The sequence below is a fragment of the Emydura macquarii genome, unplaced genomic scaffold (genome assembly GCF_026122565.2).
Source record: "Emydura macquarii macquarii isolate MOO-44397 ecotype Brisbane River unplaced genomic scaffold, CSIRO-AGI_Emac_v2 contig_2452, whole genome shotgun sequence".
In the NCBI taxonomy this organism is placed as follows: Eukaryota; Metazoa; Chordata; order Testudines; family Chelidae; genus Emydura; species Emydura macquarii.
Genome location: NW_027132589.1, coordinates 3425610 through 3446043, shown reverse-complemented (window position 1 = coordinate 3446043; position 20434 = coordinate 3425610). Strand labels below are relative to the sequence as shown.

The following is a 20434-nucleotide window of genomic DNA, read 5'->3' as shown; positions in this document are numbered from 1 at the left end:
TAACCATTTAAACACAGAGTTACCCTATCTTGATGAAAAATATCTGAAACTGCAACAACCAGTGAATCTATTTATTTTTTTATTGGGAAATAAAGCTAACCACAGACTAAGAAGATAAATGTAAATCATACAGAGTAGCATACTAATAGTGGATTATTAGACACCCCCCTTGTATAGTACATAATCAGCTCAAATGGACTGAAATGGCTGGTTTGTACGTTAGATTTCCTTCTTTTGAGACAGAATTAGCAACGTACAGGCAGAGCCTCTTTAATTTTGCAAATGTTTTCCCTTGCATCTGTCAGTTTGTTCTATTTTTGGTCTCCCCTAGATTTCCAGAACAAGTTTCCCATCTCCCAGTGGTCACCATTCCTAAGGTATGAGCCTAGGGACATTTCACCTGTCTGAAGGAATTGATGACTACACAGTGGTGTACACGTAAGAAGAGGTTTAAAAACTGCATGGTGTAATTCTCTGAGCTGCAAGAAACTTCAGGTGCCTAATGCACAAGGGTGCTAATTGGGTAACTGGGTAAACAGGACTCTATTACAGATTATTGGCCTGATCCTGTAGTCATTATTCACACAAAGCACTCAATGAAGACAACTGGGAGTGGGGGAGGCATAAAGGAGCAGCAGCCACCAAAGGAGAGAAGAAAGGAGCTCTATATATTACAGAGGTATATTGTCCAGGGTCCATAAACATTGGTACTCTAATTTCTTTTTCCTTCTTTTAGAGTCCACACAACTTAAAACATTTAAAAAAAACCACACACAGAAAAAGAAGCCCAATACTGTTATGTCTTGACAATACAACACATGGAGAAGCAGGATGATCTTATGGCTAAGGCACTGAATTGGTACTCAAGAGATTTGGGTTAGATTCCTGGCTCAGCTACAGACTTCCTGTGTGACATTCCCAAGTCACTTGTTCTCTCTGTGCCACATTGACCCCTCTGTGAAATGGTGATAACAACACCTCCTTTCTTTCACTTTTTGTCAGCCTTGTTTGTTTAGAATGTCAGCTCTTCAAGGCAGGGAGGGTCTATTACTAAGTGTTTGTGCAATGCCTGGTGCAATGGAACCCTGATCTCAGATGGGGCCTTAGGCTCTACTGTAATGGAAATAAATAATAAAGCAAACAACCACAGGGAAATGAAACTGACTTTGTGAAAAAGAACAACACACCTGCAACAGACTGAAACCACACGATGCTTACTATGGCAATGAAATGATTGAGATTCCAGAAAAACATTTTGGCAACAGAACCCATATGTCAACACCTACAGGTGTGCAGAATTTTATATGCACCTCTCTAATTTTATAAAATGTCATTTCATTTTTGTAGCCCTTCCTGTAAGTTGCCAATGTCTGATGCCTTTATCACAAGAACGCTGGCTCAGAACAATTCAGGAAGTGGTCATTATTTGCATGTGTAAATACGCTAGGAACTCTGATGAATGGAGATCTCACATGATACCTGTAAAATAGGGATAATGCCTCTGATCTTCTTTGTAAAAGCACTTTGAAATCTGCTAATGAAAGGTGCTATACAAGAGTTAGGTATTAATATTATTATATACAGGTCCAAGTAATTTCCTTAATTATAACAGCATGTTCTTCAGATGATCAGTTTTTCCTGCCCTTTATATCCCAGGTCCTGCCTCCCATCTGTTTTATATCCCGAACATAGGCAACAAATGCTAGTGATTACATGGCAATAACTATCCTGTGATCCTCCACACTGCTGTGACATGACAAGTTATAGGTTGAGCCATTTAGTTAATCCAGGTCAACACAGGAGTCTCATTTACGGTGAAAAATACTCTAAGACTGCTGTGCCACGTGGGCACAATGGTCTGAGTGTTGTCATCTTGTACCATCAGCTTCTTGACATACTAATGCTTGCACTCAAACACTAAATAAGTGTGATGACAGAGTACAAGCCTGACAAGTTCAGGTTGTTAAAGTGTTCTTTACTAATGCAAGAAACACATACTGTAAGTCCTGAGAATGTGTTCAAATTAAATTCCATCTTTGTACAAGAGCATATTTAACCCAGATATTATTAAAGGTTATTGCTTTCCAATGAGATTATCTTGTCTATTTGAAGAACATTTTAATGAACAGTGGAAAAATATAAATGGTTGTGCATAATTTCCAGATTATAAGCAGTGATAGGGGAAACTCAAAAGATTCAAAAGTTTGGTTCAGTTAAGCACCAGAAGTATGGATGCTTATTCAAGCTTCTTGGGGTCTAGGCTGGGAATCTTGTGCGAACAGGCTCTCAATATTTCTGGTGTACCTTGCTTCCATTCACTTAGGCTGAAAATGCTGCAATGGCTTTTTCTCTAATATCCATCAGAAAAGTCATAGAGGCCTCAACACTGGAAGGCCAGATTTGGAGACAGGCTACAATTTTTCTACCAAATTTGATGTGAATTGGAGCAGTGGTTCATTAATTACGACACCCTAGAAATAGAAGTGTTCATCAAAGTTAAAGTCTACTAAGTTGGTTTTGTCACTTAGTAGCAAAATGACAGAAAAAAGAGATAAAAATTAGTTTATTAGATTCCCCTAGTTGAGATCTATAGAACTGCACCATAGATTACTATCTCATTTGAACAGTTATTAAACCTTAGAAAAAGAGTATCTCTATGGGCTTTCAATTCTCAATAGCTCAATATAGGACATCAAATGAAAGCTGAGGACCTAAACTTTTATTTTTTAGAAAAAATAGGCCTATAGTCCTTTTAAATGCAGAGACAGAGCAGAAAATGTAAACTGATGGATAGGCAGAATTCTGCCACCAAAACTGAAGGTGGAGCAGTCAGTCTGTTTAAATAAACACACATGAAAGGAAGTGCTAGCCACCAGAATGAGAAACCACTTCTAACATCCTCCCAGCACTGCTGCGCCTCTTTTAAATTCCTTCCTCTCTCAATATTCCCACCATACACAGGTGTGTACACACAAACACACACACCAATACACCTGTGTGGAAGCTCTGTACCAGCTGACCTTAGGTGATCTGTAGGAAGAGGGCTAGAAAGAGCAGAGGGCCTTCCCCTTTCTTGGGGACATCCTGAGGTCTGCAGAAGGGGAGAAGGAGAGGTTACTTACCTTGTACAGTAACTGGAGTTCTCCAAGAAGTATATCCCTATGGATGCTCTATGTCAGGATGTGCGTGTGCTCTTGATCAGAGATTTTTGTCAACAGTGTCTGCAGGTCCATGCCTCCACCTTAGACATCCTCATGCTCCAGTATGAGGGTACATAGAGAACGGACCCACCATCATCACAATTCCTTCTCAACCACAAAAGTCCAGCAAAAAATACTCTGAGGAAGAGGGAAAGGAGGGCAGAGCACCCACAGGTGGACACACCTCTAAGAACTCCAATTATTGTACAAGGTAAGTAACCTCTCTCTCCTCTTCAAGTAGCATCCATATGGGTGTTCCACATCAGGAGACTCCCAAGCAATACCTCAATATGGAGCAGGGTGCCAAGGATGCAGATTCAGTACTGATCCTAGAATAGTGTCGACAAAAGCCACATCAGCTCTGAAAGCAGGCAGAAGAGCACAATGCTGAGGAAACATGTGCACCTAAGACCAGGTGGCTGCCTTTCAGAAGTCTGAGATAGATATGTTTTTCAGTGCAGTTACAGAAATAGATTGAGCCCTGGTGGGCTCAGTCATTCTCATAAGGAGGTGAAACCCTGTGGTTCATAACAGGTTAAGATACACCTTGCAACCCATTTGAACAGTCGTTGGGTGAAAATCTGATGGCCTTTCATTCATTCTGCAACTGAGATGAAAAGCCATGGGGACGCCCTAAAAGGGTCTAGTCCTGTTGAGGTAAAAGGCAAGAGCTCTTTTTTATTTCCAGTATACGGAGGCTTGTTTCTTCTCTCAAAAACCGAGGCTTGGGATAAAACGCCAGTATGTGAATCTCATGATTAATGTGGAATTCTGAAGAAACTGGCAGGAATCAAGGATATGGACATAGTGTTACTTTATCAATATAGAACACCATGTACGGTGGATCAAACATCAGGCTCCAAGCTCCCCTACCCTTCTGGCTGAGGTGAACGTTTTGAGAAAAGAGATCTTAAAGAGTAATAAAAAAAAGGAGGGAACAGGTCCCCACAAGTTCAAACATGGATTTCCTCAGCACATTGAGAACCAAGTTGAGAGGTCCCATGATGGAATTGGCTCCCTGACAGGAGAGGAGAGGTTGAACAAGCCTTTAATAAACCTCATAGTGGTTGGTTGGGCGGGTGAAAACTGAAAACCACTCGATAGGGCTGTGTGTGTAAAAAGCTGTGAAACTTAATGGAGCTCAGCAATAAGCCTGTGGTTTTTAAATTCAGCAGGTAATCAAGAATGTGTGTCAAATGGGACTCGAGAGGAGATATAAATCAGTGGCTGCACCACGTCTCGAAGCATTTCCACTTCTGCAGGAGTTTTCCTTGTTGTGGGTTTTCTACTATGACACAGTACTGTTTATACCCCTGGGGAGCGGTCTTGTTCCATACCAAAGAGCCATCTAGTAGCCACGCCTTGAGGTGAACTGCCAAGAGGTTGGGGTGGATGATGGATCCCAATTCCTGGATGAGGCAGTTTGCTGTTAGAGGAAGGCAGAGAGGTGGCTGCACAGACATCCAAACCAGCTCTGGGAACCACACCTGTCTCATCTGACGGTGCTGTGAAGATGGCTACTTCTTCCTCCTGTTTCAATTTTCTAGGACCTGGGGCAGTAAAGGTGGCAGGGGATAAGCATGGAGTAATACGCAAGGCCAAGGAATGACTAGGATATCACCTGTCAAGTTGCGGCTGTGCCAATCCCTTGCGCAGAATCATCTGTACGTCACACTGGATGGTGGCACAAGCTATGATCCTTTGACTAAAGCACCTTTCCCATCTTCAAAGCTTTTCTGCAGAGCTTGCTGATTTTCATGATTCCCCACACCCTACCATGGAGCTCCTCAATAAATGGATAACAATATGTCCTTTTGCAACTCCTTTTATTTCCCACAGTTTATTGTCTTTGTTTCCAGAGTCAGGATGAATCCCTAGGGTTCAGACTCCAGTGTCTTCCCATGATGATTTCACATCCTCCCATCAGTGTGGCTTTTCCTGTTGATTTCCATGCAAATGAAGCTCCCCCTGCATTTGGCTCCATAGTACTCAATTTATATTAGAGAAAGAGAGAGAACTACCCTCCCACCTGTGTGGAACAAAACCTGTTCTCCCTTCATTTGATTACAGATTTTTAAGCATAATACTAATAAGTATCCATAATTCCTCATATAGTGTTCATATATACATTTCACAATGATATCAATAACCATTGCATTACTGACTTTCATTCAATACCTTACAAGACACACTTTATAGCAAAACACTATGAAAGCAAAATGCTAGATGTAGTGAGATTGTCAGACCTCATAAGAGTGTCTGTTACATGACAGTAAACCCTTTGCTAGATGGCACTGAGGGATTCTTAGTGTCACAGGGCCTCTGGGTTTCAATAAGCCCATTGTTGTGGAGTATAAGGGAAGAGGGCAGGATCCCCGAAAGGTTGTTCTTGCCATGGTTGCCAGATGTATCTCTTGCAGGGAGTTCCCTCCTCCAGGTGCACTTCATGGGAGGGAGGCTGGAAAGTGGAGGAACCTTGTATAGACACCTTGGAATCAGATGAAGTATCAACCCCTTTCTGCATAAGAGGGGCAGGTGGTGCCAGTACCAGTGGTCAGACCAGTACAGTACAGTAGAGTTGGTTGGCTGGTGAGACAATACCGGAGGATGTTGTGTCAGTACGAACTGGAAATGTTTCTTGGTTCCCTTAAAGAGTTTGTGTGAGGTTGGTAATGCTGGTACCTGAGGACAAGTGAACACTGAAGATGGTAGGATCAGAGAGTAAATAGACTCTGGGAAGTAAGTTGGTACTGTGGAGAATGTCTCTTCATGCCCCTCAATAATGGTGTCTCTGGCTTTTTGAGGATTGGTCACTGTCAGAAGACAGGACACTGAGCTAGCTGGACCGTTGCTCTGATCCAGTATGGCCATTCTTCTGTTCTTATGAAAAGGTGCGCCCTTCATGTCTGGCTACAGATGACAGTACTGACAATACAGTTTGGCTTTGGAGACTTTGTGTTTCAAAGGCACTGAGTCTGGTGCTGCTTTAGGTTGTTTACCTGACAACTTCTCAGTATGTGGCATGCTCTTCTTAGCTAATGCTGTGATCTCTCTACCGGAAGGGAAGAGAGCCTCCATGGTACCTGAATCAGGATGTGAGGTCTCCTGAGTCACAGACTGAGGTTGTGATTTTCTTCTTCTTTTATCCTGTTCCGGAGAATGTTGTCTTCTCTTCTTTCAGGGCCTGGATGGTTCTGAAGGGTTCCCAGGGTTTTTTGCTTACCGTTGCAGCAGAGGTGGGCACTGGGGCTCTCTCATCAACCAGATACAAGATACAGAGGGGAGAATTGGACCCTATGGGTCTGTAAGGGCGCTCCATCAACAAGAATTTTAGCCTGTCATAAGAATGGCTATACAGGGTCAGACCAATGGTCCATCTAGCCCAGTATCCTATCTCTGACAGTGGCTGATGACAGATGCTTCAGAGGGAATTAACAGAACAGGGCAATTTCAAGTGATCCATCGCCTGTCGTCCAGTCCCAGCTTCTGGAAGTTGGAGGTTTAGGGACATCTGGAGCACAGGGTTGCATCCCTGACCATCTTGGCTAGTGGCCATCCTCCATGAACTTGTCTGGTTCTTTTTTTAACCCAGTTATACTTTGGCCTTCACAAAATCCCATGGCAATGAGTTACACAGGTTGACTGTTTGTTGTGTGAGGAAGTACTTTCTTTTGTTTGTTTTAAACCTGCTGCCTATTAATTTCATTAGATGATCCCTAGTTCTTGTGTTATGTGGAGAGGTAAATAACACTTCTCTATTCACTTTCTCCATATCATTCATGATTTTATAGCCCTCTATCATAACCCCCCTTCGTTGTCTCTTTCTAAGCTGAATGGTCCCAGTCTTTTTAAGCTCTGCTCGTCTGGAAGCTATTCCATACCCCTAATCCTTTTCACTGCCCTTCTCTGTACCATTTCCAATTCTAGGATATCTCTTTAAGATGGGGTGACCAGAACTTCATGCAGTATTCAAGTTGTGGGCATATCATGGATTTATGTAGTGGCGTTATGATATTTTCTGTTTTATTATCTATCCTTCAGTTTCTTAGAGCTGATTTTAAATCCTTAGCCAATCATACATTCAGAGGAAATGTGAATCTACCTCAGGCAACAGAGGCAGCTTGAATGCTCGTTGCTGTGGGAAAAGACTTATGGCAGGCCTGGCAGGGTTTGAAATCCAAGTCTTGGCCATAACCCATACTCAAGGCTACGGATCAAGGGGAAAATATAAAAGCTCACAAGGAGCAAGTGAAGAAGTGAAGGGAGAAAAAACAAACCCAAAGCACAAACTGTGCTTAATAACAGCAAATAAAAGACATTCCAAAAGAAAAGAAAAGATTAAGCAAGAAAGGTCGCAAGCTGTGTAACTAGCTAATAGACACCACAATGATCCATCTCAAGCTGCAGGTGGTTGAGAAGGAACTGGGGTGGTGGTGGGTCCATCTCCTTCTATCTACCTTTGTACTGGAGCATGATGGTGTCTAGGGAACAGACACTGCTGATGAAAACTTCTGATCAAGAGTGCATGGGCATGCGCACATCCTGATGCAGAGCAACCACAGGAACACTATTCGAACAAGAACCTCACAGTGAGCTTTCACAGACAAATCCCGATCACTCATGAGACTCCTCAGAGACCACCCCAAGTCACCAGAATTCTTACAAAGAGGTTTTAGTCCTCTAACAAACCCCTTCTCAAATAATTTAATTAGCTTGGTAAAAATACAAAGGGATGCTCATCTCATAACCTCGAGGCCCCTGAAAAGACAGCCAACAACAACCCCACATAGTGTAGCCAAAAACCAAACTTTACCTTGTAACCCTGCCAACAAACCTATTCTGATTTGTTAATTAGAAGCCTGATGAGCCAGTTTTGAATCATTTGGGGCTGAGGACCCTAAAGCTGGGAGGGAGGAGTATGGTGAGGCCCAAGGGACAAGGGCTAGGGAAGCTACCAACTAACCTCTGATAAAATTCCTGGGGAGGGAGGTGGAGGTTTGAGAGGCAATCCTTCCAAAGAGCGTCCTAAGGCTCAGGAGTGTAAAAGAGAGACCTCAAAATTGGTGCAAAAATGATATTAATTAAATAATTGTTTTTTAAAATAAACTAAACTAAACTTGCCTGTGCCTTTATTGAAGCTTATGATATATTATTACTTTTATACATATGGTGCTTGGGAAAAAAGTACCACTGATGCATATATTTTTGTTGGTTTAATTGCATGAAATATTCAAGCTAGGCAAAGGAATTTTAGGAGGCTTCTACCTTATCTCCCAAGGGCAAGCGAATATCAGGGAAGATAAACATGTCTTTATAGCCATAAAATGTTTATTACCTCCAAGTGTGTTTACATAGACCCTGGGATGCTGTTTTATAACTTCTATTTTGCTTTAACACTCTATACTATTTTCTTTTATACTATGTTTTGAAAGATTTACATATGTATTCATTATTGTGATTTGTGTTTTGTATAGAATATAGATACAAGTCTGTAATTAAAAATTGTAAACATACTGAAAATGGTAGTTTATAAATCTAGAAACTATTTGGTCAAAAAAGCAAACAAGCCAGAGTTATCAAAGAACAGGACAAGTCTGTGTATAAGATACTGGTTTGATACAAAGGTAATACTTATTTCAAGAAGTCAAACCATGTAAAACATTCATGTTTTAGGAAGAGACCTGATTGTAGGCCAGAAAATGTAGGGTGTGTTATCAAAGTAATAAATATAAGTAAACTCATACAAAGAAGTCTAGAAATATCATCGTTAAAATGAATTTTATAATTATTCTGAAAAATTCATTCAGAAAAAGCCTCTGGAAAAACATGTGTACTTACAAGTGGTTTTAAACATTTTGTTTATTTCTTAAATGTTGAAATGGCAAACACCTTTGTGAAATGCATATTTGCAAATATGTTAATTAAATGCAAAGCTCTTAATATCATTGCTATATAAATGGTAAAATACTTCATGTACGAATATAGCAAGGTCATTTGATTTTATAACCGGTTACTAATATAAGAAGCCATTTGAATAAAGAAATATATATATAATTTCCCTATAATCGGGAAATTAGTTATCTGGCAGTGGTTAAGCAACCCCTCATCAAATTTGTGAAGACAAGAAGAACTTCTCCAAAGACTGGTAAAAAGAAAAGAAAATACCTTCTCAGATGACTTTTTAAGAATTTAACTTTAAAAGACAATTTTGAGAGCTGACTTTTACAGAGAGAACAGAGGTGTTTGAACTAATTTGAAACAAAATTTCAACTCCAATTAAACTCTGATGGAACTAAAGGAATATCTCAGAACATTAACTGAATAAAAAAAAAAGTTAAAGCTAACTTTAAAGTTATCCGATGCTTTTCTGCCTCAAGAAGAACAAAGGCAAGATAAAAAATGTTACATATTCATTGGTCAGACTGCACATTCAGGAGCTGAAGATGTCATCTAAGCCAACTCCGAAGGCATGAAGCACTGAAATAAAGGCAGCAACCAACTTTGAATCTACATAAGACAGAAATTTCATGAAAATAAGAAGGAAAAGAGTATTAAAAACTTTGGAAGTGACCACCTCCTTCCCCTCCCGCTCACACCCTCTGATACCCTGCTTCAACAACAACTCTACAACTCATCATCCTCTCCATCTCTACAAGAAAGCTGACACAGACAGATAGAAAAACAGAGAAGACTCAAGAAGAAATCAATCATAGGAAAACCTTCCCAACACTTCAACATGGATCGCTGAGAGCAAGGTAACTAAGAAACTTGCCAAGGACAGGATTAGATTTAAAACTCTTATAATGATTTTATTGGAATCTGAAATTGCTGTTGAAACTTTAAATACTAACACTGTATTTTATTAATCCTCAAGTGGTTAGACCATGTACTCCTGGAGAGAAGACAGGCTAAACACTGGTAAACAGAGAAATAGTGAGATTTAATTGGATTTAAGATTCTTAATATTTGTAACTGGCTTGTCTTGAAGACAGCTCCTTATATGGGTTCTTCTAAGTAACTGACAAATATTTTCTTCAATTTCATAGGATTTAGTTAAGATTGCTCAATTTGCCCATTTATAAACTAATTAATTATTATTATTAACTAGGCTGGACCCACCAGCCCTTAAATTCTTTTGCCCAATTATAAACAGCCTTTCAGTATCTAATCGGACACTAAAACTGAAGTTACAATAATTTTGGGAAACAATATACTTTGATCTTAATTTACCAAAGGGAAATCACTCATCAGAGGTGTTCGCTGTATGGCGTGTATGTAATCTCTGTTAAAAGCTCTCCACAGAGAAACATACAGAAGAGATTGTAACAGAAGTAATCGGTTTATCATTTATGTTTGGTCGCTTGTGTTATTTAATGTCTTCTTTTCCTTTCTTTAATTTAAAAAAAAAACCCTGGTTAATAACTGTGATGATTTTGCTTGTTCTTAATCATGATGTCCCCTAAGAAACGGTTAAAGAATCCCTGTGACAAAAGTAATGGGAGCCACACCCCGGAGTTGGCAGCAAGAGAAACAGTTAGTAAGAGCTGGCCTACCATTTCTTCCTTCTCTAAGCCAAATATTTTTTAGTAATTTTTAAAATAAAATTCCTTGGTGTCCAGCGATTTAAAATGATCCCTTTCTACCACACAGGAGGGACACAAACTAAAGCTAAGTGGACACACAAAGGCCCATAGGGAAGTTCAGTGCCTGGTGAGCCTCCTAAGGCTCGCAGGAGGTGAGGTATAGTAAAAAACATGCTGTTCACAAATTAAATGAGATGAATAGTAAAGACAATCGTGTTAAAGTCCACCCCTCCCACCCTGATATAGTACTGCTACAATTATCATCCAATTTCTCCTACAGAGACACCGGGTAAAATTTCAGTAGCTGTTCTAATTTTTCTGTAACCCTTCCACTGGAGCATGCTGCCAGTTGACTTGATCCTCACCATGCTGACGGTAATGAATGCATGAATACTCTGAATGCAGTACTGCCTTTCAATCAGTTCATGTTCAGCTGCAGTATTACTGCAATGTGCATGGCAGTCTGCCAGCTACAGACACATTAGGACGCCTTTGATGGCAGAGTTACTACAAAAGTGCTGCTGAAACCCCAGCTTGCAACTCACCTGCAGAAAAGGCTGGAGGAAAATGCTGCTGATATGCTGGGGCAAAGGAAACTTGTGCTTGCTAACTATCATTAAAAGCTGTACCCCCATACACATTGAAGATAGCAGAGCACATTTCCAAACTGTTTTGTGGAGAGTTCACCAAACAACTCTGATTGACTTTAATGGGCAAAATGTGGCTGTAATATCAAGGAAGAATTTGGGAATTTATTACAGTATTTTTAGAGGCAGCTTCCATTCAAAGTCATACAGAATTACAGCCCTTATTCAGGAAAGCACTTAAGCACAATCTTAAATCCCTTCCTCTTCAGGAAAAACACATAAGCATGTGCTTCAGTGCTGTCCTGAACAAAGCTGGTCTTCTGAGTATCCATAGCATAATAAAAATGTTCCATCATTGATATAAATGTATGCTAATGACAGGATTTTGCCACAGCAGCTGAAATTTTATTATGATTTTAAATCATATTTTACTATTGGTCACAATTTTGGTTATTTAACATCCTTTCTCCTTTGGTAATGACCAATCCCTCCTATAGACAGCAAATTATATATATATATATACACACACACACACACACACACATCTATATTACCTGAAACTGTATTTTTTGGTCAATGTGAGGCACACAAAACTGTTTCAGGAAACGTTCATCTTCACTCCAGAACAGTCTGATGTCAGGGATGTCATAGAGGATCATGGCCAGCCTCTCTAATCCCAGGCCAAATGCCCAGCCAATTTTCTCTTCAGCACCAGCTGCAATAAATAAATAAAGATAAAAATCCAAGAGTTTAAGTGTGGCATGTGAAAAATTGCTGACACATTGCCCATCTCTTTCCCAAGGAAGATACTAAAGAAGCATGAAATGAAAAAAGTATGGAAGTAATTGTCAGATGATGGAGCTAAAGACTGATCTTCATTCCATCAAAGTCAGGGGTAGGTGTGATCAAGGGAGCAGATCAAGTCAAAAAGTAAGCCAGGCTAATGACAAGGAAGACTTGCTCACATGGTTCTCTAGCATTGACATGCTGAGTCTGCAAGGTAGTTACTTGAATTAAGAGTGCTTTCTCAGTTGGCTACTATATGCACATACTGCAAAAATATGTAATAGAACCCATTCCTTCTAAAAAATTAACCGACATGAAATCACAATATTCTTTGTAAAAATACAATGTATGACAAATTAATTTGAGAAAGAATATTATGTTAAACTTTGCAGAATAAGCAGAAACAGTGGATTAAAATTGTTCAAAATATGCACATTAGTAACATTTTAAAACGGTCTATATAAAAACCTTCCTCTGCTAGAATTTTGTGCATAAAAAATGTACAGTCATTAGACTTTGAAGCAATTAGACTTTGAAGACGCAATTAACAGCACTATATATGGCCTTTCTTTATGTTACTTCTCTATTGTGCTTATAAACACTTAACATTTTATTCAATTATGTTGTATAATACACACAAAATTGATTTACAATCCACAGCATTTTAGTTGGGTTGACAGGCTAGGCCAGTGTAGAGTTAACACCATCACTAGCATTTGGGATGATCGAAACTGTGCAAGGGACAGTAAGATCAATACAGACCAACTATGTGCATACTTTGCAGAACAAAGGGATTTAGGACACCGCCAGTGTTAATAACATTTCTAACCAGACAGCTTTCAGATCAGCAGAAGCTTCTGTACCTGGTGAAAGCTGAGACTCCCAGATAAGCAAGGTTCTGTTACTATAGCAGTTAAATAATAATTATTTGTACTTATATACATTGTATATGTGAGAGTCTCACAGGTCTTTGCAGATGTTTATGACACAATATGCCTGTCAAGAAGGTGAATATTCTTATCCTCATTATTTACAGGAGGGAGCACTCCAATAATTAGGAAAATTGCTACTGCTTTGAGGTGCACTGTCCCCATTGGGGCAGAGAGAGGAACAGCACATAGTCCTGGATTCTTGAAAGCAGACATAACAAGAATTAGAAAAGAAGCGTAATCATTGTTTTGATTTATTTAATTAACTTGAACCTGCTTATGTTACTCAGAATACTGAGTCCTCAGAAGGATTCATGTGCGCTTTAGTTGTGCTATCAACTAGATCACATTGCACTTTTGAGACGATTGCAGGGGGAGGTTAATCCACTTTATAAAGAATAATCCATAGAGTCAGAATTTTAAATACCCTGGCTCAACCCTTCTTAGGAAGTTCTCAGGTACAGAGTTAAGTACACATTCAGGTTCTTTGAAAGTAGACAGTGTAACTACGATAAGAAGCAGGGTGAAAGTCAGTCTCTGCATATATTTCACACTAAAAAGGATTTTGCAAGTTTGATTAGATCAATTTTTATATCAAAAGGCAGACTCAAAGACAAATGTCACTTTAAGTGACTTTATAAAAAAAAAAAAAAAAAAAACCATACTGAAAAAATAAAGGAAACTGAAAGTTAAGGCTGCTGAGAAGTCATTTGGAACCCACTGCAGATGATTCCGTTAGTTATGAAGACACTATAGTGAGTCCTTAAAGTTGCACTGAGATTTGTGCTTAGCACAAGATTTAAGCTTCTCTGCTTTGAACAAGATAGTGTGCCCTCCCCAAATTTAAAGCATTTATTCTTTGAGTGGAGAATGAATTTTTGGAGAATTTTCAAGTAAGTTGATTAGTTTATAAATTATAAATATTTAAAAACTGAGATATGTGTATAACGTACTCTATAGCAAAGGATGCTCCAGAATCCAAGCTTTCATTTAAAAATAATTACGTTTTCAGATGTGAAGATGAACTATGGGACAATCAGTGTTACGGTGTGGTCTCCCTGAACTGTATCCCTCTCCCCACATGGTATCTTGTCATTTGCCTCCTTAGATGATAGACTTTTTTGGTCAGGAACCATAGGTAGAATCCCAGTCATATTGAAGTCAATTGACAAAACTCCCACTGACTTAAAAAAGGTCAGGATTTTACCCCAAGTCATTGTACAATGCCTAGTACAATAGAGCCCTGAATTAGCCTCAGAGCACTACTTAATACATAATAAAAATAGCAACAGACTGCACGAAGCAATAGCTCTGAGAGGTATGAACTGCCATTGCTTGTCTAAATAGAGGAGATAACTCTGAAACCTAAAGATGCCAATTTAAATGCCAACAATATTAACTATTTCACCGCTGCTCATTGAAGCAGATAGAACAAACAAATGTGACAAATTAATCTGATGACAAATGGAACTGATGACTGTACATTTTTTGATGTGCAAAGTTTTAGCAGAGGAAAATTTTCATATAGACTTTTAAAATGTTACTAATGTGCATATTTTAAACAATTTTAATCAACTGTTTCTGTTTATTCTGCAAAGTTTAACATAATATTCTTTCTCACATTAATTTGTCATACACTGTATTTTTACAATAAATATTGTGATTTCACATCAGTTAATTTTTTAGAAGGAATAGATTCCATTACATATTTTTGCACTATGTCCATATGGTAGCCAACTGAGAAAGCACTCTTCATCCAAGTAACTACCTTGCAAACTCAGCACGTCAATGACTGACCTATCTATCCATAAGGACCTACTCCAAGAACTTTTTTTTTGGGTCTCCTGAACACTAGGAAGCACACAAGAGAGGAACTGCTTTCCTGAAGACCTTCTGAATTTTAGGAGGCATACAGAATAAGATTCTCCTCAGCTGACTATCCTACAGATCTTGTCAAGTCTCCACTGCACTCTCAGAACGCATCCTCCTGCTGTGTCCTTTCCCCTCTGTCCTGTGCAGTTTTCTACTTGTAAATTATAAGGCCCTTATTCAGCAAAACTCTTAAGCATGCGCTTAACATTAAGCATATGAATAGTCCCAGTGAAGTCAAAGGGACTAGAGCATATTCTTAAATGCTTGCTGATTAGGAAACAGGGTTGCTAATCTGCTTAAAGTTAAGTCCATGCTTACGAGCTTTGCTGAATCAGAGTCAATGCATATACATATTTAAACATACATATTTTATGCAAGTATAACAATATCACAATAGCATTTATACATATAAAAGGTACATGAATAAAAATTAAGCCCCTATGCCAACAAAAAGTTAACTGAGTGGGGCAAGTGGGCAAGAGAAAGTGACGAGGGGGCTGGAAGTGATTGCCACGGACTTAGAGCTGGGGTGGAGAAAGGCTGAGGGCTCAGGAGTGGATCTGGTCAGGCAACAGATCTAAGGGAACTGGGGAGCTGATTTAGCAATCATGGCTTCTCTGTTTAAAATGTCACAGGCCAGTGATTATGGCTTTAACAGATGTTCAAGCTTTCTCCAGCTGGCTCTCAAAGTTTTTCAGGCTGCCAGGCTCTTGATGCTTCATGTGAAAAGTTTTGACCACTCAGCAGAGGATCATCCCTAAAAGCTTCTTTGCCTGGTACACACAGTTTTAAAGGAGCCCTTCTTTCCAGCCCTTTGGTCAGTCTCCCATCCTGGGTCCTCAGTCCTCATAGACAAACACACACACACACACCATATATATATATATATTTTTTTTTAATCCCCCCACAACCACCCATCTAGATATTCTCCATTAAAAATCTTTGTAAACTTAGAGTGAAGGTTACTCAAATGTATTTAAAACACAACAGCGTGGACAATGAAAAAGCAAAGAAATAATAAGTTAAGGAAAAATACATGCCCAATGCAACACCATTCTCCATACATTAGCCCACTCCTATCACACTGCTCAGCCATGCTAGCACTCTCTACTCCCTCAATTTCTGTACCATACAACTCAAAATAACTTACTCTTCTTTAGTCTGGACTGGAAGGTGCTGTACTCTAGTTGAGAGAGATATCCTGATCTGCCAAAGCCTAGGAGTTATATCTACTGAATTCTTTATTATACCTATGAACAGAGAGATGTATTTTTCTGAGGAGACGGCTTTACAGCTGTGGGTGAAATAAGGACTTTTCTACCAGGCATGATTTTAAACTCTTTTTAAAACTTAATTTTAGGATCAGGCTAACATTCTCTCATATGCATTTCAGTCATGCTTATTTTTATACCTACAGTGTCTTTTATTATACAATGTCCTCATTATTTCTGTAAAATTGCCAGTAAAGAATTATTTTATTCAAGACAAATAAACTGAGACTTGGAACTGTGAGAAAGGGCAGTTACAGAGAGGTAAGAGAAACTCTGATCTTAGGTTGAAGCAGAACTAGGAGAAGACAACAGCTTGAGTACAATGTGCACTGTAAATCAACAAATTGAAATCTGGCAGACTAAGGATTGGAGTGAGTTGATAAAGACCTATCACTAAAAATGCTCACCTCTCCCTTTTAAAGATTGTTATCTTGAGTGCCTTTACTGACTGAAACTGCAGGTAGAGATGTGGACACTCAAGTAGCCAGGACCCAACTATTATGACTTAAATTTTCACTCAGAAACTAATTTACAGCCAGAGAATACTACAGAACACAGGTGTAATGAGCTCTCTGCATGAAACTTTGCTTAAAGTGTAGCCCCATGTTATTACACTCTAAGGTAGAAATTAGAAAGAAAAAGATGCATTTTTTTCTTGCCAAGCATAGATGTGGAAAAATAATCATGGCTACAGCTGTTATCCAGTAGCAGAGGAGGATCTAATAAAACCTCCAAATTGTGAACCTCCAAAATGTGTGATAAATCACAGCCACACTTCCTCAATCAACAAGGCTGATATACGATCTGCCATTTCTGCTGGTTGCTTCCCTGAATGTATAAGCATTACCCCAGTCTTATCTGGATTGACCCTCTACCAATCATCCCCAATTTCATTCAAGCTCCAATTTCAGCCAGAAGCTGAGGGCCTGATTCTCCATTGTGTTTCTTTTGTGTAGTCATTTACATCCGTGCAAAGTGGGTGTAAAATGCTCTCAAATCAGAATGATAGACTCTTGCACTCTATTTACATGTGTAAAGGACTACACAGGTGTCAGACAGTGAAGAATTAGTAACTGCACCAAGGATAGATCAGATGGAGACAAGTGTTAAGAAGAACAAAAACTGTTATGGTGATTCTTCTCAAATTCCTCTTTAATTTAAAGAAAAAGCTCTCCGCTCCAGGCTGAGATCTTACACGCATGCTGATATGTATTTCTACAGTTTAGTTAAAAACTCCTCAAACAATGACCTGGGGCCATATTTTACATGTGGTAAAAATTGTTAATGAGCACTGGTTTTAAAATGGTTTCTGAAAATAAGAGTCAAACAAGGTTTGGCTAGTCAGTATGGACTAAGATCCATATTCTAGATGAGGGCCACAGTGATCCGACAAAGCATGCTGAACTCACATTAGAAAGAAATAATTTTTAATCCAGTGTTTAAAAAAAAAAATGGTTTCCTGGTATGGGTAAAACTCCACTGTGGTTTGGGGACAAAGGGTCCTATAATGGAAATGCCAACACAGCAAAAGTTACCAGTCTAATATAGATGAGTCTAGGAACAGAGTTAGAAAAGCATTCCACAATTAGGTCAGGTGAATGGAATGTTAATTAACTGATGCTGAAAACTTATTAAAGTTCTGCTGAACTGATCTCTTCATCTAACCTGAAAATCAGAACTATCATATTATCTTCTAACTCCTTTAAATTGATGCGTCAGGCTCCCGCATGCAATCCAGTTTAAATTACTTCCTAAAACAAGGATTTATCTTTCAGACTCTGCATGCTAAATAAGCCACTCTTTCAGGAACTCCAGGAAAAAAGTAAACATTCAATTATGCCTACTCGATGAGGGGGGGGAGGAAATGTTTTGGGGTTTTTTAAACTCACATTTGGAATAATTGTCTAACAGTCATAACTGTTTTGAGAACATAACTTTGTCTCCTGGGTCAGACTGATCTGTTCCATTTGCTTCTCTTGAAAATAAGTAAAATGACTTTAAAGACTTTGACTGAGTTTTTAATATTTATGTTTCTTTTTGTTTCATAATCAAAATAGCCTGGTACACACCCACACTAAAGGGAGAGCCTATTTGAGAATAATTCCTGAGGGAAACACTCACTCATATTAACTCTTCTCTAATAAATAATTAACACATATTATTCTTACTTGCCAATATTTCACCAGGCTAAATAGCCAAGTGGGAAAGGGGTTCTGCTTCTATAGAAGCTGTTGGGCAGGGAAAAATGAATAACTAGAACAGAAGGGGAGAGGACAGATAATGCCAAAAACGGGGAGAGAGAGACAGAGTGAGGAAAAGATGGCAGGGATGGGAATAGGAGAAAATTCCCTTCTCCCTCCTATCCATCATCTCTTCTTTTTATCCCCCTTCACTTCTTTACCTTTCCCCTTCCCATGTTTTGATTTCTCCTTTCCCAAACCTCTGACCTTTTCCATCTTCCACATTCCTGAACTGACTCCACTTATTCCTTTCCCCCCACATCCCCAAACTTTCTTCTCTAAAGTACTAGGATGAAACCCTGGCCTCATTGAAGACAGTGGTCAAACTTTCACTAGCTTCAATAGAGCCAGGGTTCTACCCAAATCTTAGAAAACTTTTCTAACTTATATAAATGAACACTGCCATAAAGCAAACTCTCTCAAGCTCAATCAGCTGCATAAAGTTTCCAGTCAGTTCCCATGTGCAATTCAAAATATTGATTTTGAACTACAAAGCCCTTTATGGTCTATGTCCCAGCTACCTTAAAAACTGCCTTTCTCTTTATACTTTAACTGTAAAGTTACGAACAGCTGGGATGCTCAAACTTTAAGTCCTAAGAATTTGCATGTCTGGAGGCTGGACATCCCCAGTGGATGACACTGGGAAAGAAAATTTCACTCATCTGACAAAACCCAAATTTGCTCACTTTCAGAGCATACTGCATACTGCCCATCTACTTCCCCAGATTTTCCCTAAGAAGTTGGATGTTGCCTTATTACGGCTCGAGTTCCTTTCACATTGCTAATGTTTTGACAATATAGGTAGCTCTGCGGGTTTTATATGTTTTAAAGTGACTCGAGAGAGTCTGATAATATAAACTGGAGAAAAAAATATAAAAATTTTTGAGAGGTTGCTGTTTGGCTGGAGAGAATGAGGGCTATTGCAGTGTTCAGAAATTCAGTTATAAATCTCATTTATCAGGGGTATAAACTACAGCTGGACAAATTCACTCCAAACGAGTTTATTGTCCAGATGCAAGTTTCTTGGCAAAATTTCACCTTAGTTAATTTTGGCTGTTTTGTGTTTTATTAGAATGGTCTTTTCTAGATTTTCTCAAAGAGAAACAGGTACTGTGCAATGGCTGAATTCAAAAGAACATTACATTCTGATTCAATTACCTGCTTGTGTTTTACCCTTATATTAGGTGTGGGATGTCAAAGTACCCCAGAATGAAAAACAACGCTTTATACACATCATAGCACTGAGTACTATTTAGCAAGTGATTGAGATTTTCTTTCAAAATGAAAACATGAAAAATACCCTGTAAAACAGGTTATATATAATGAGTACAAATTTTGTTCAATATATTTGGAGGCAACATGGTATATAAGTTAGAGCAGGGGACTGGATGTTGCAAGTTACGGAAGACTGTCAGCTGTTTGGGGCAGAGACTGTCTTTTGGTCCTATATTTGTACAACAACTAGCATGATGGGATTGTGGTCCATGACTGGAACTCCTAGGAACTATTTAGCAAAATAGTAATAATAATAGTAATAAATTCTAGGTTCTATACACAACTCTGCTACAAACACACTGTTGGTCTTTGGAAAGTCATCTCCCTGTACATCATTTTCCCCATCTGTAAAATAATACGCACATTTATAAAGGGCTTTGTGATCCTTGGACGAAAGGCCCAACATACATGCAAAATAGTATTGACATCTTCTTGCCACAATTTGTTTACTGCTCTGAAGGCAGCATTATAAAAAGAAATTCCCATACTGAAGTGATATTGCACAGGCTCATAACTAGAGCTGGTTGGAAAATACTGGTTTGTGCCATGGAGCCAGGGAGCCTGAAAACTCTGGTTCTGACCAGGGTTCAGCTTCTGGCTCTGCACCAGGGATCCTGGCAACTCTGGAAGATCAAGCTCTAGCTAGGGTTCTCAGGAACTAGGTTCCCGAGTGCACATGAGGCCAGGCTCT

The 20434-nt window shown here is 39.1% G+C and overlaps 1 protein-coding gene across 1 annotated transcript in view; it reads right to left on the bottom strand.

Moving 5' to 3' along the window:
* Positions 1–20434, bottom strand: part of FARS2 (phenylalanyl-tRNA synthetase 2, mitochondrial) — a 334052-nt gene that overhangs the window by 127101 nt on the left and 186517 nt on the right. Inside the window, 1 exon segment of the mRNA XM_067562627.1 lies at positions 11925–12085. Coding sequence (XP_067418728.1) covers positions 11925–12085 — 161 coding nt within the window.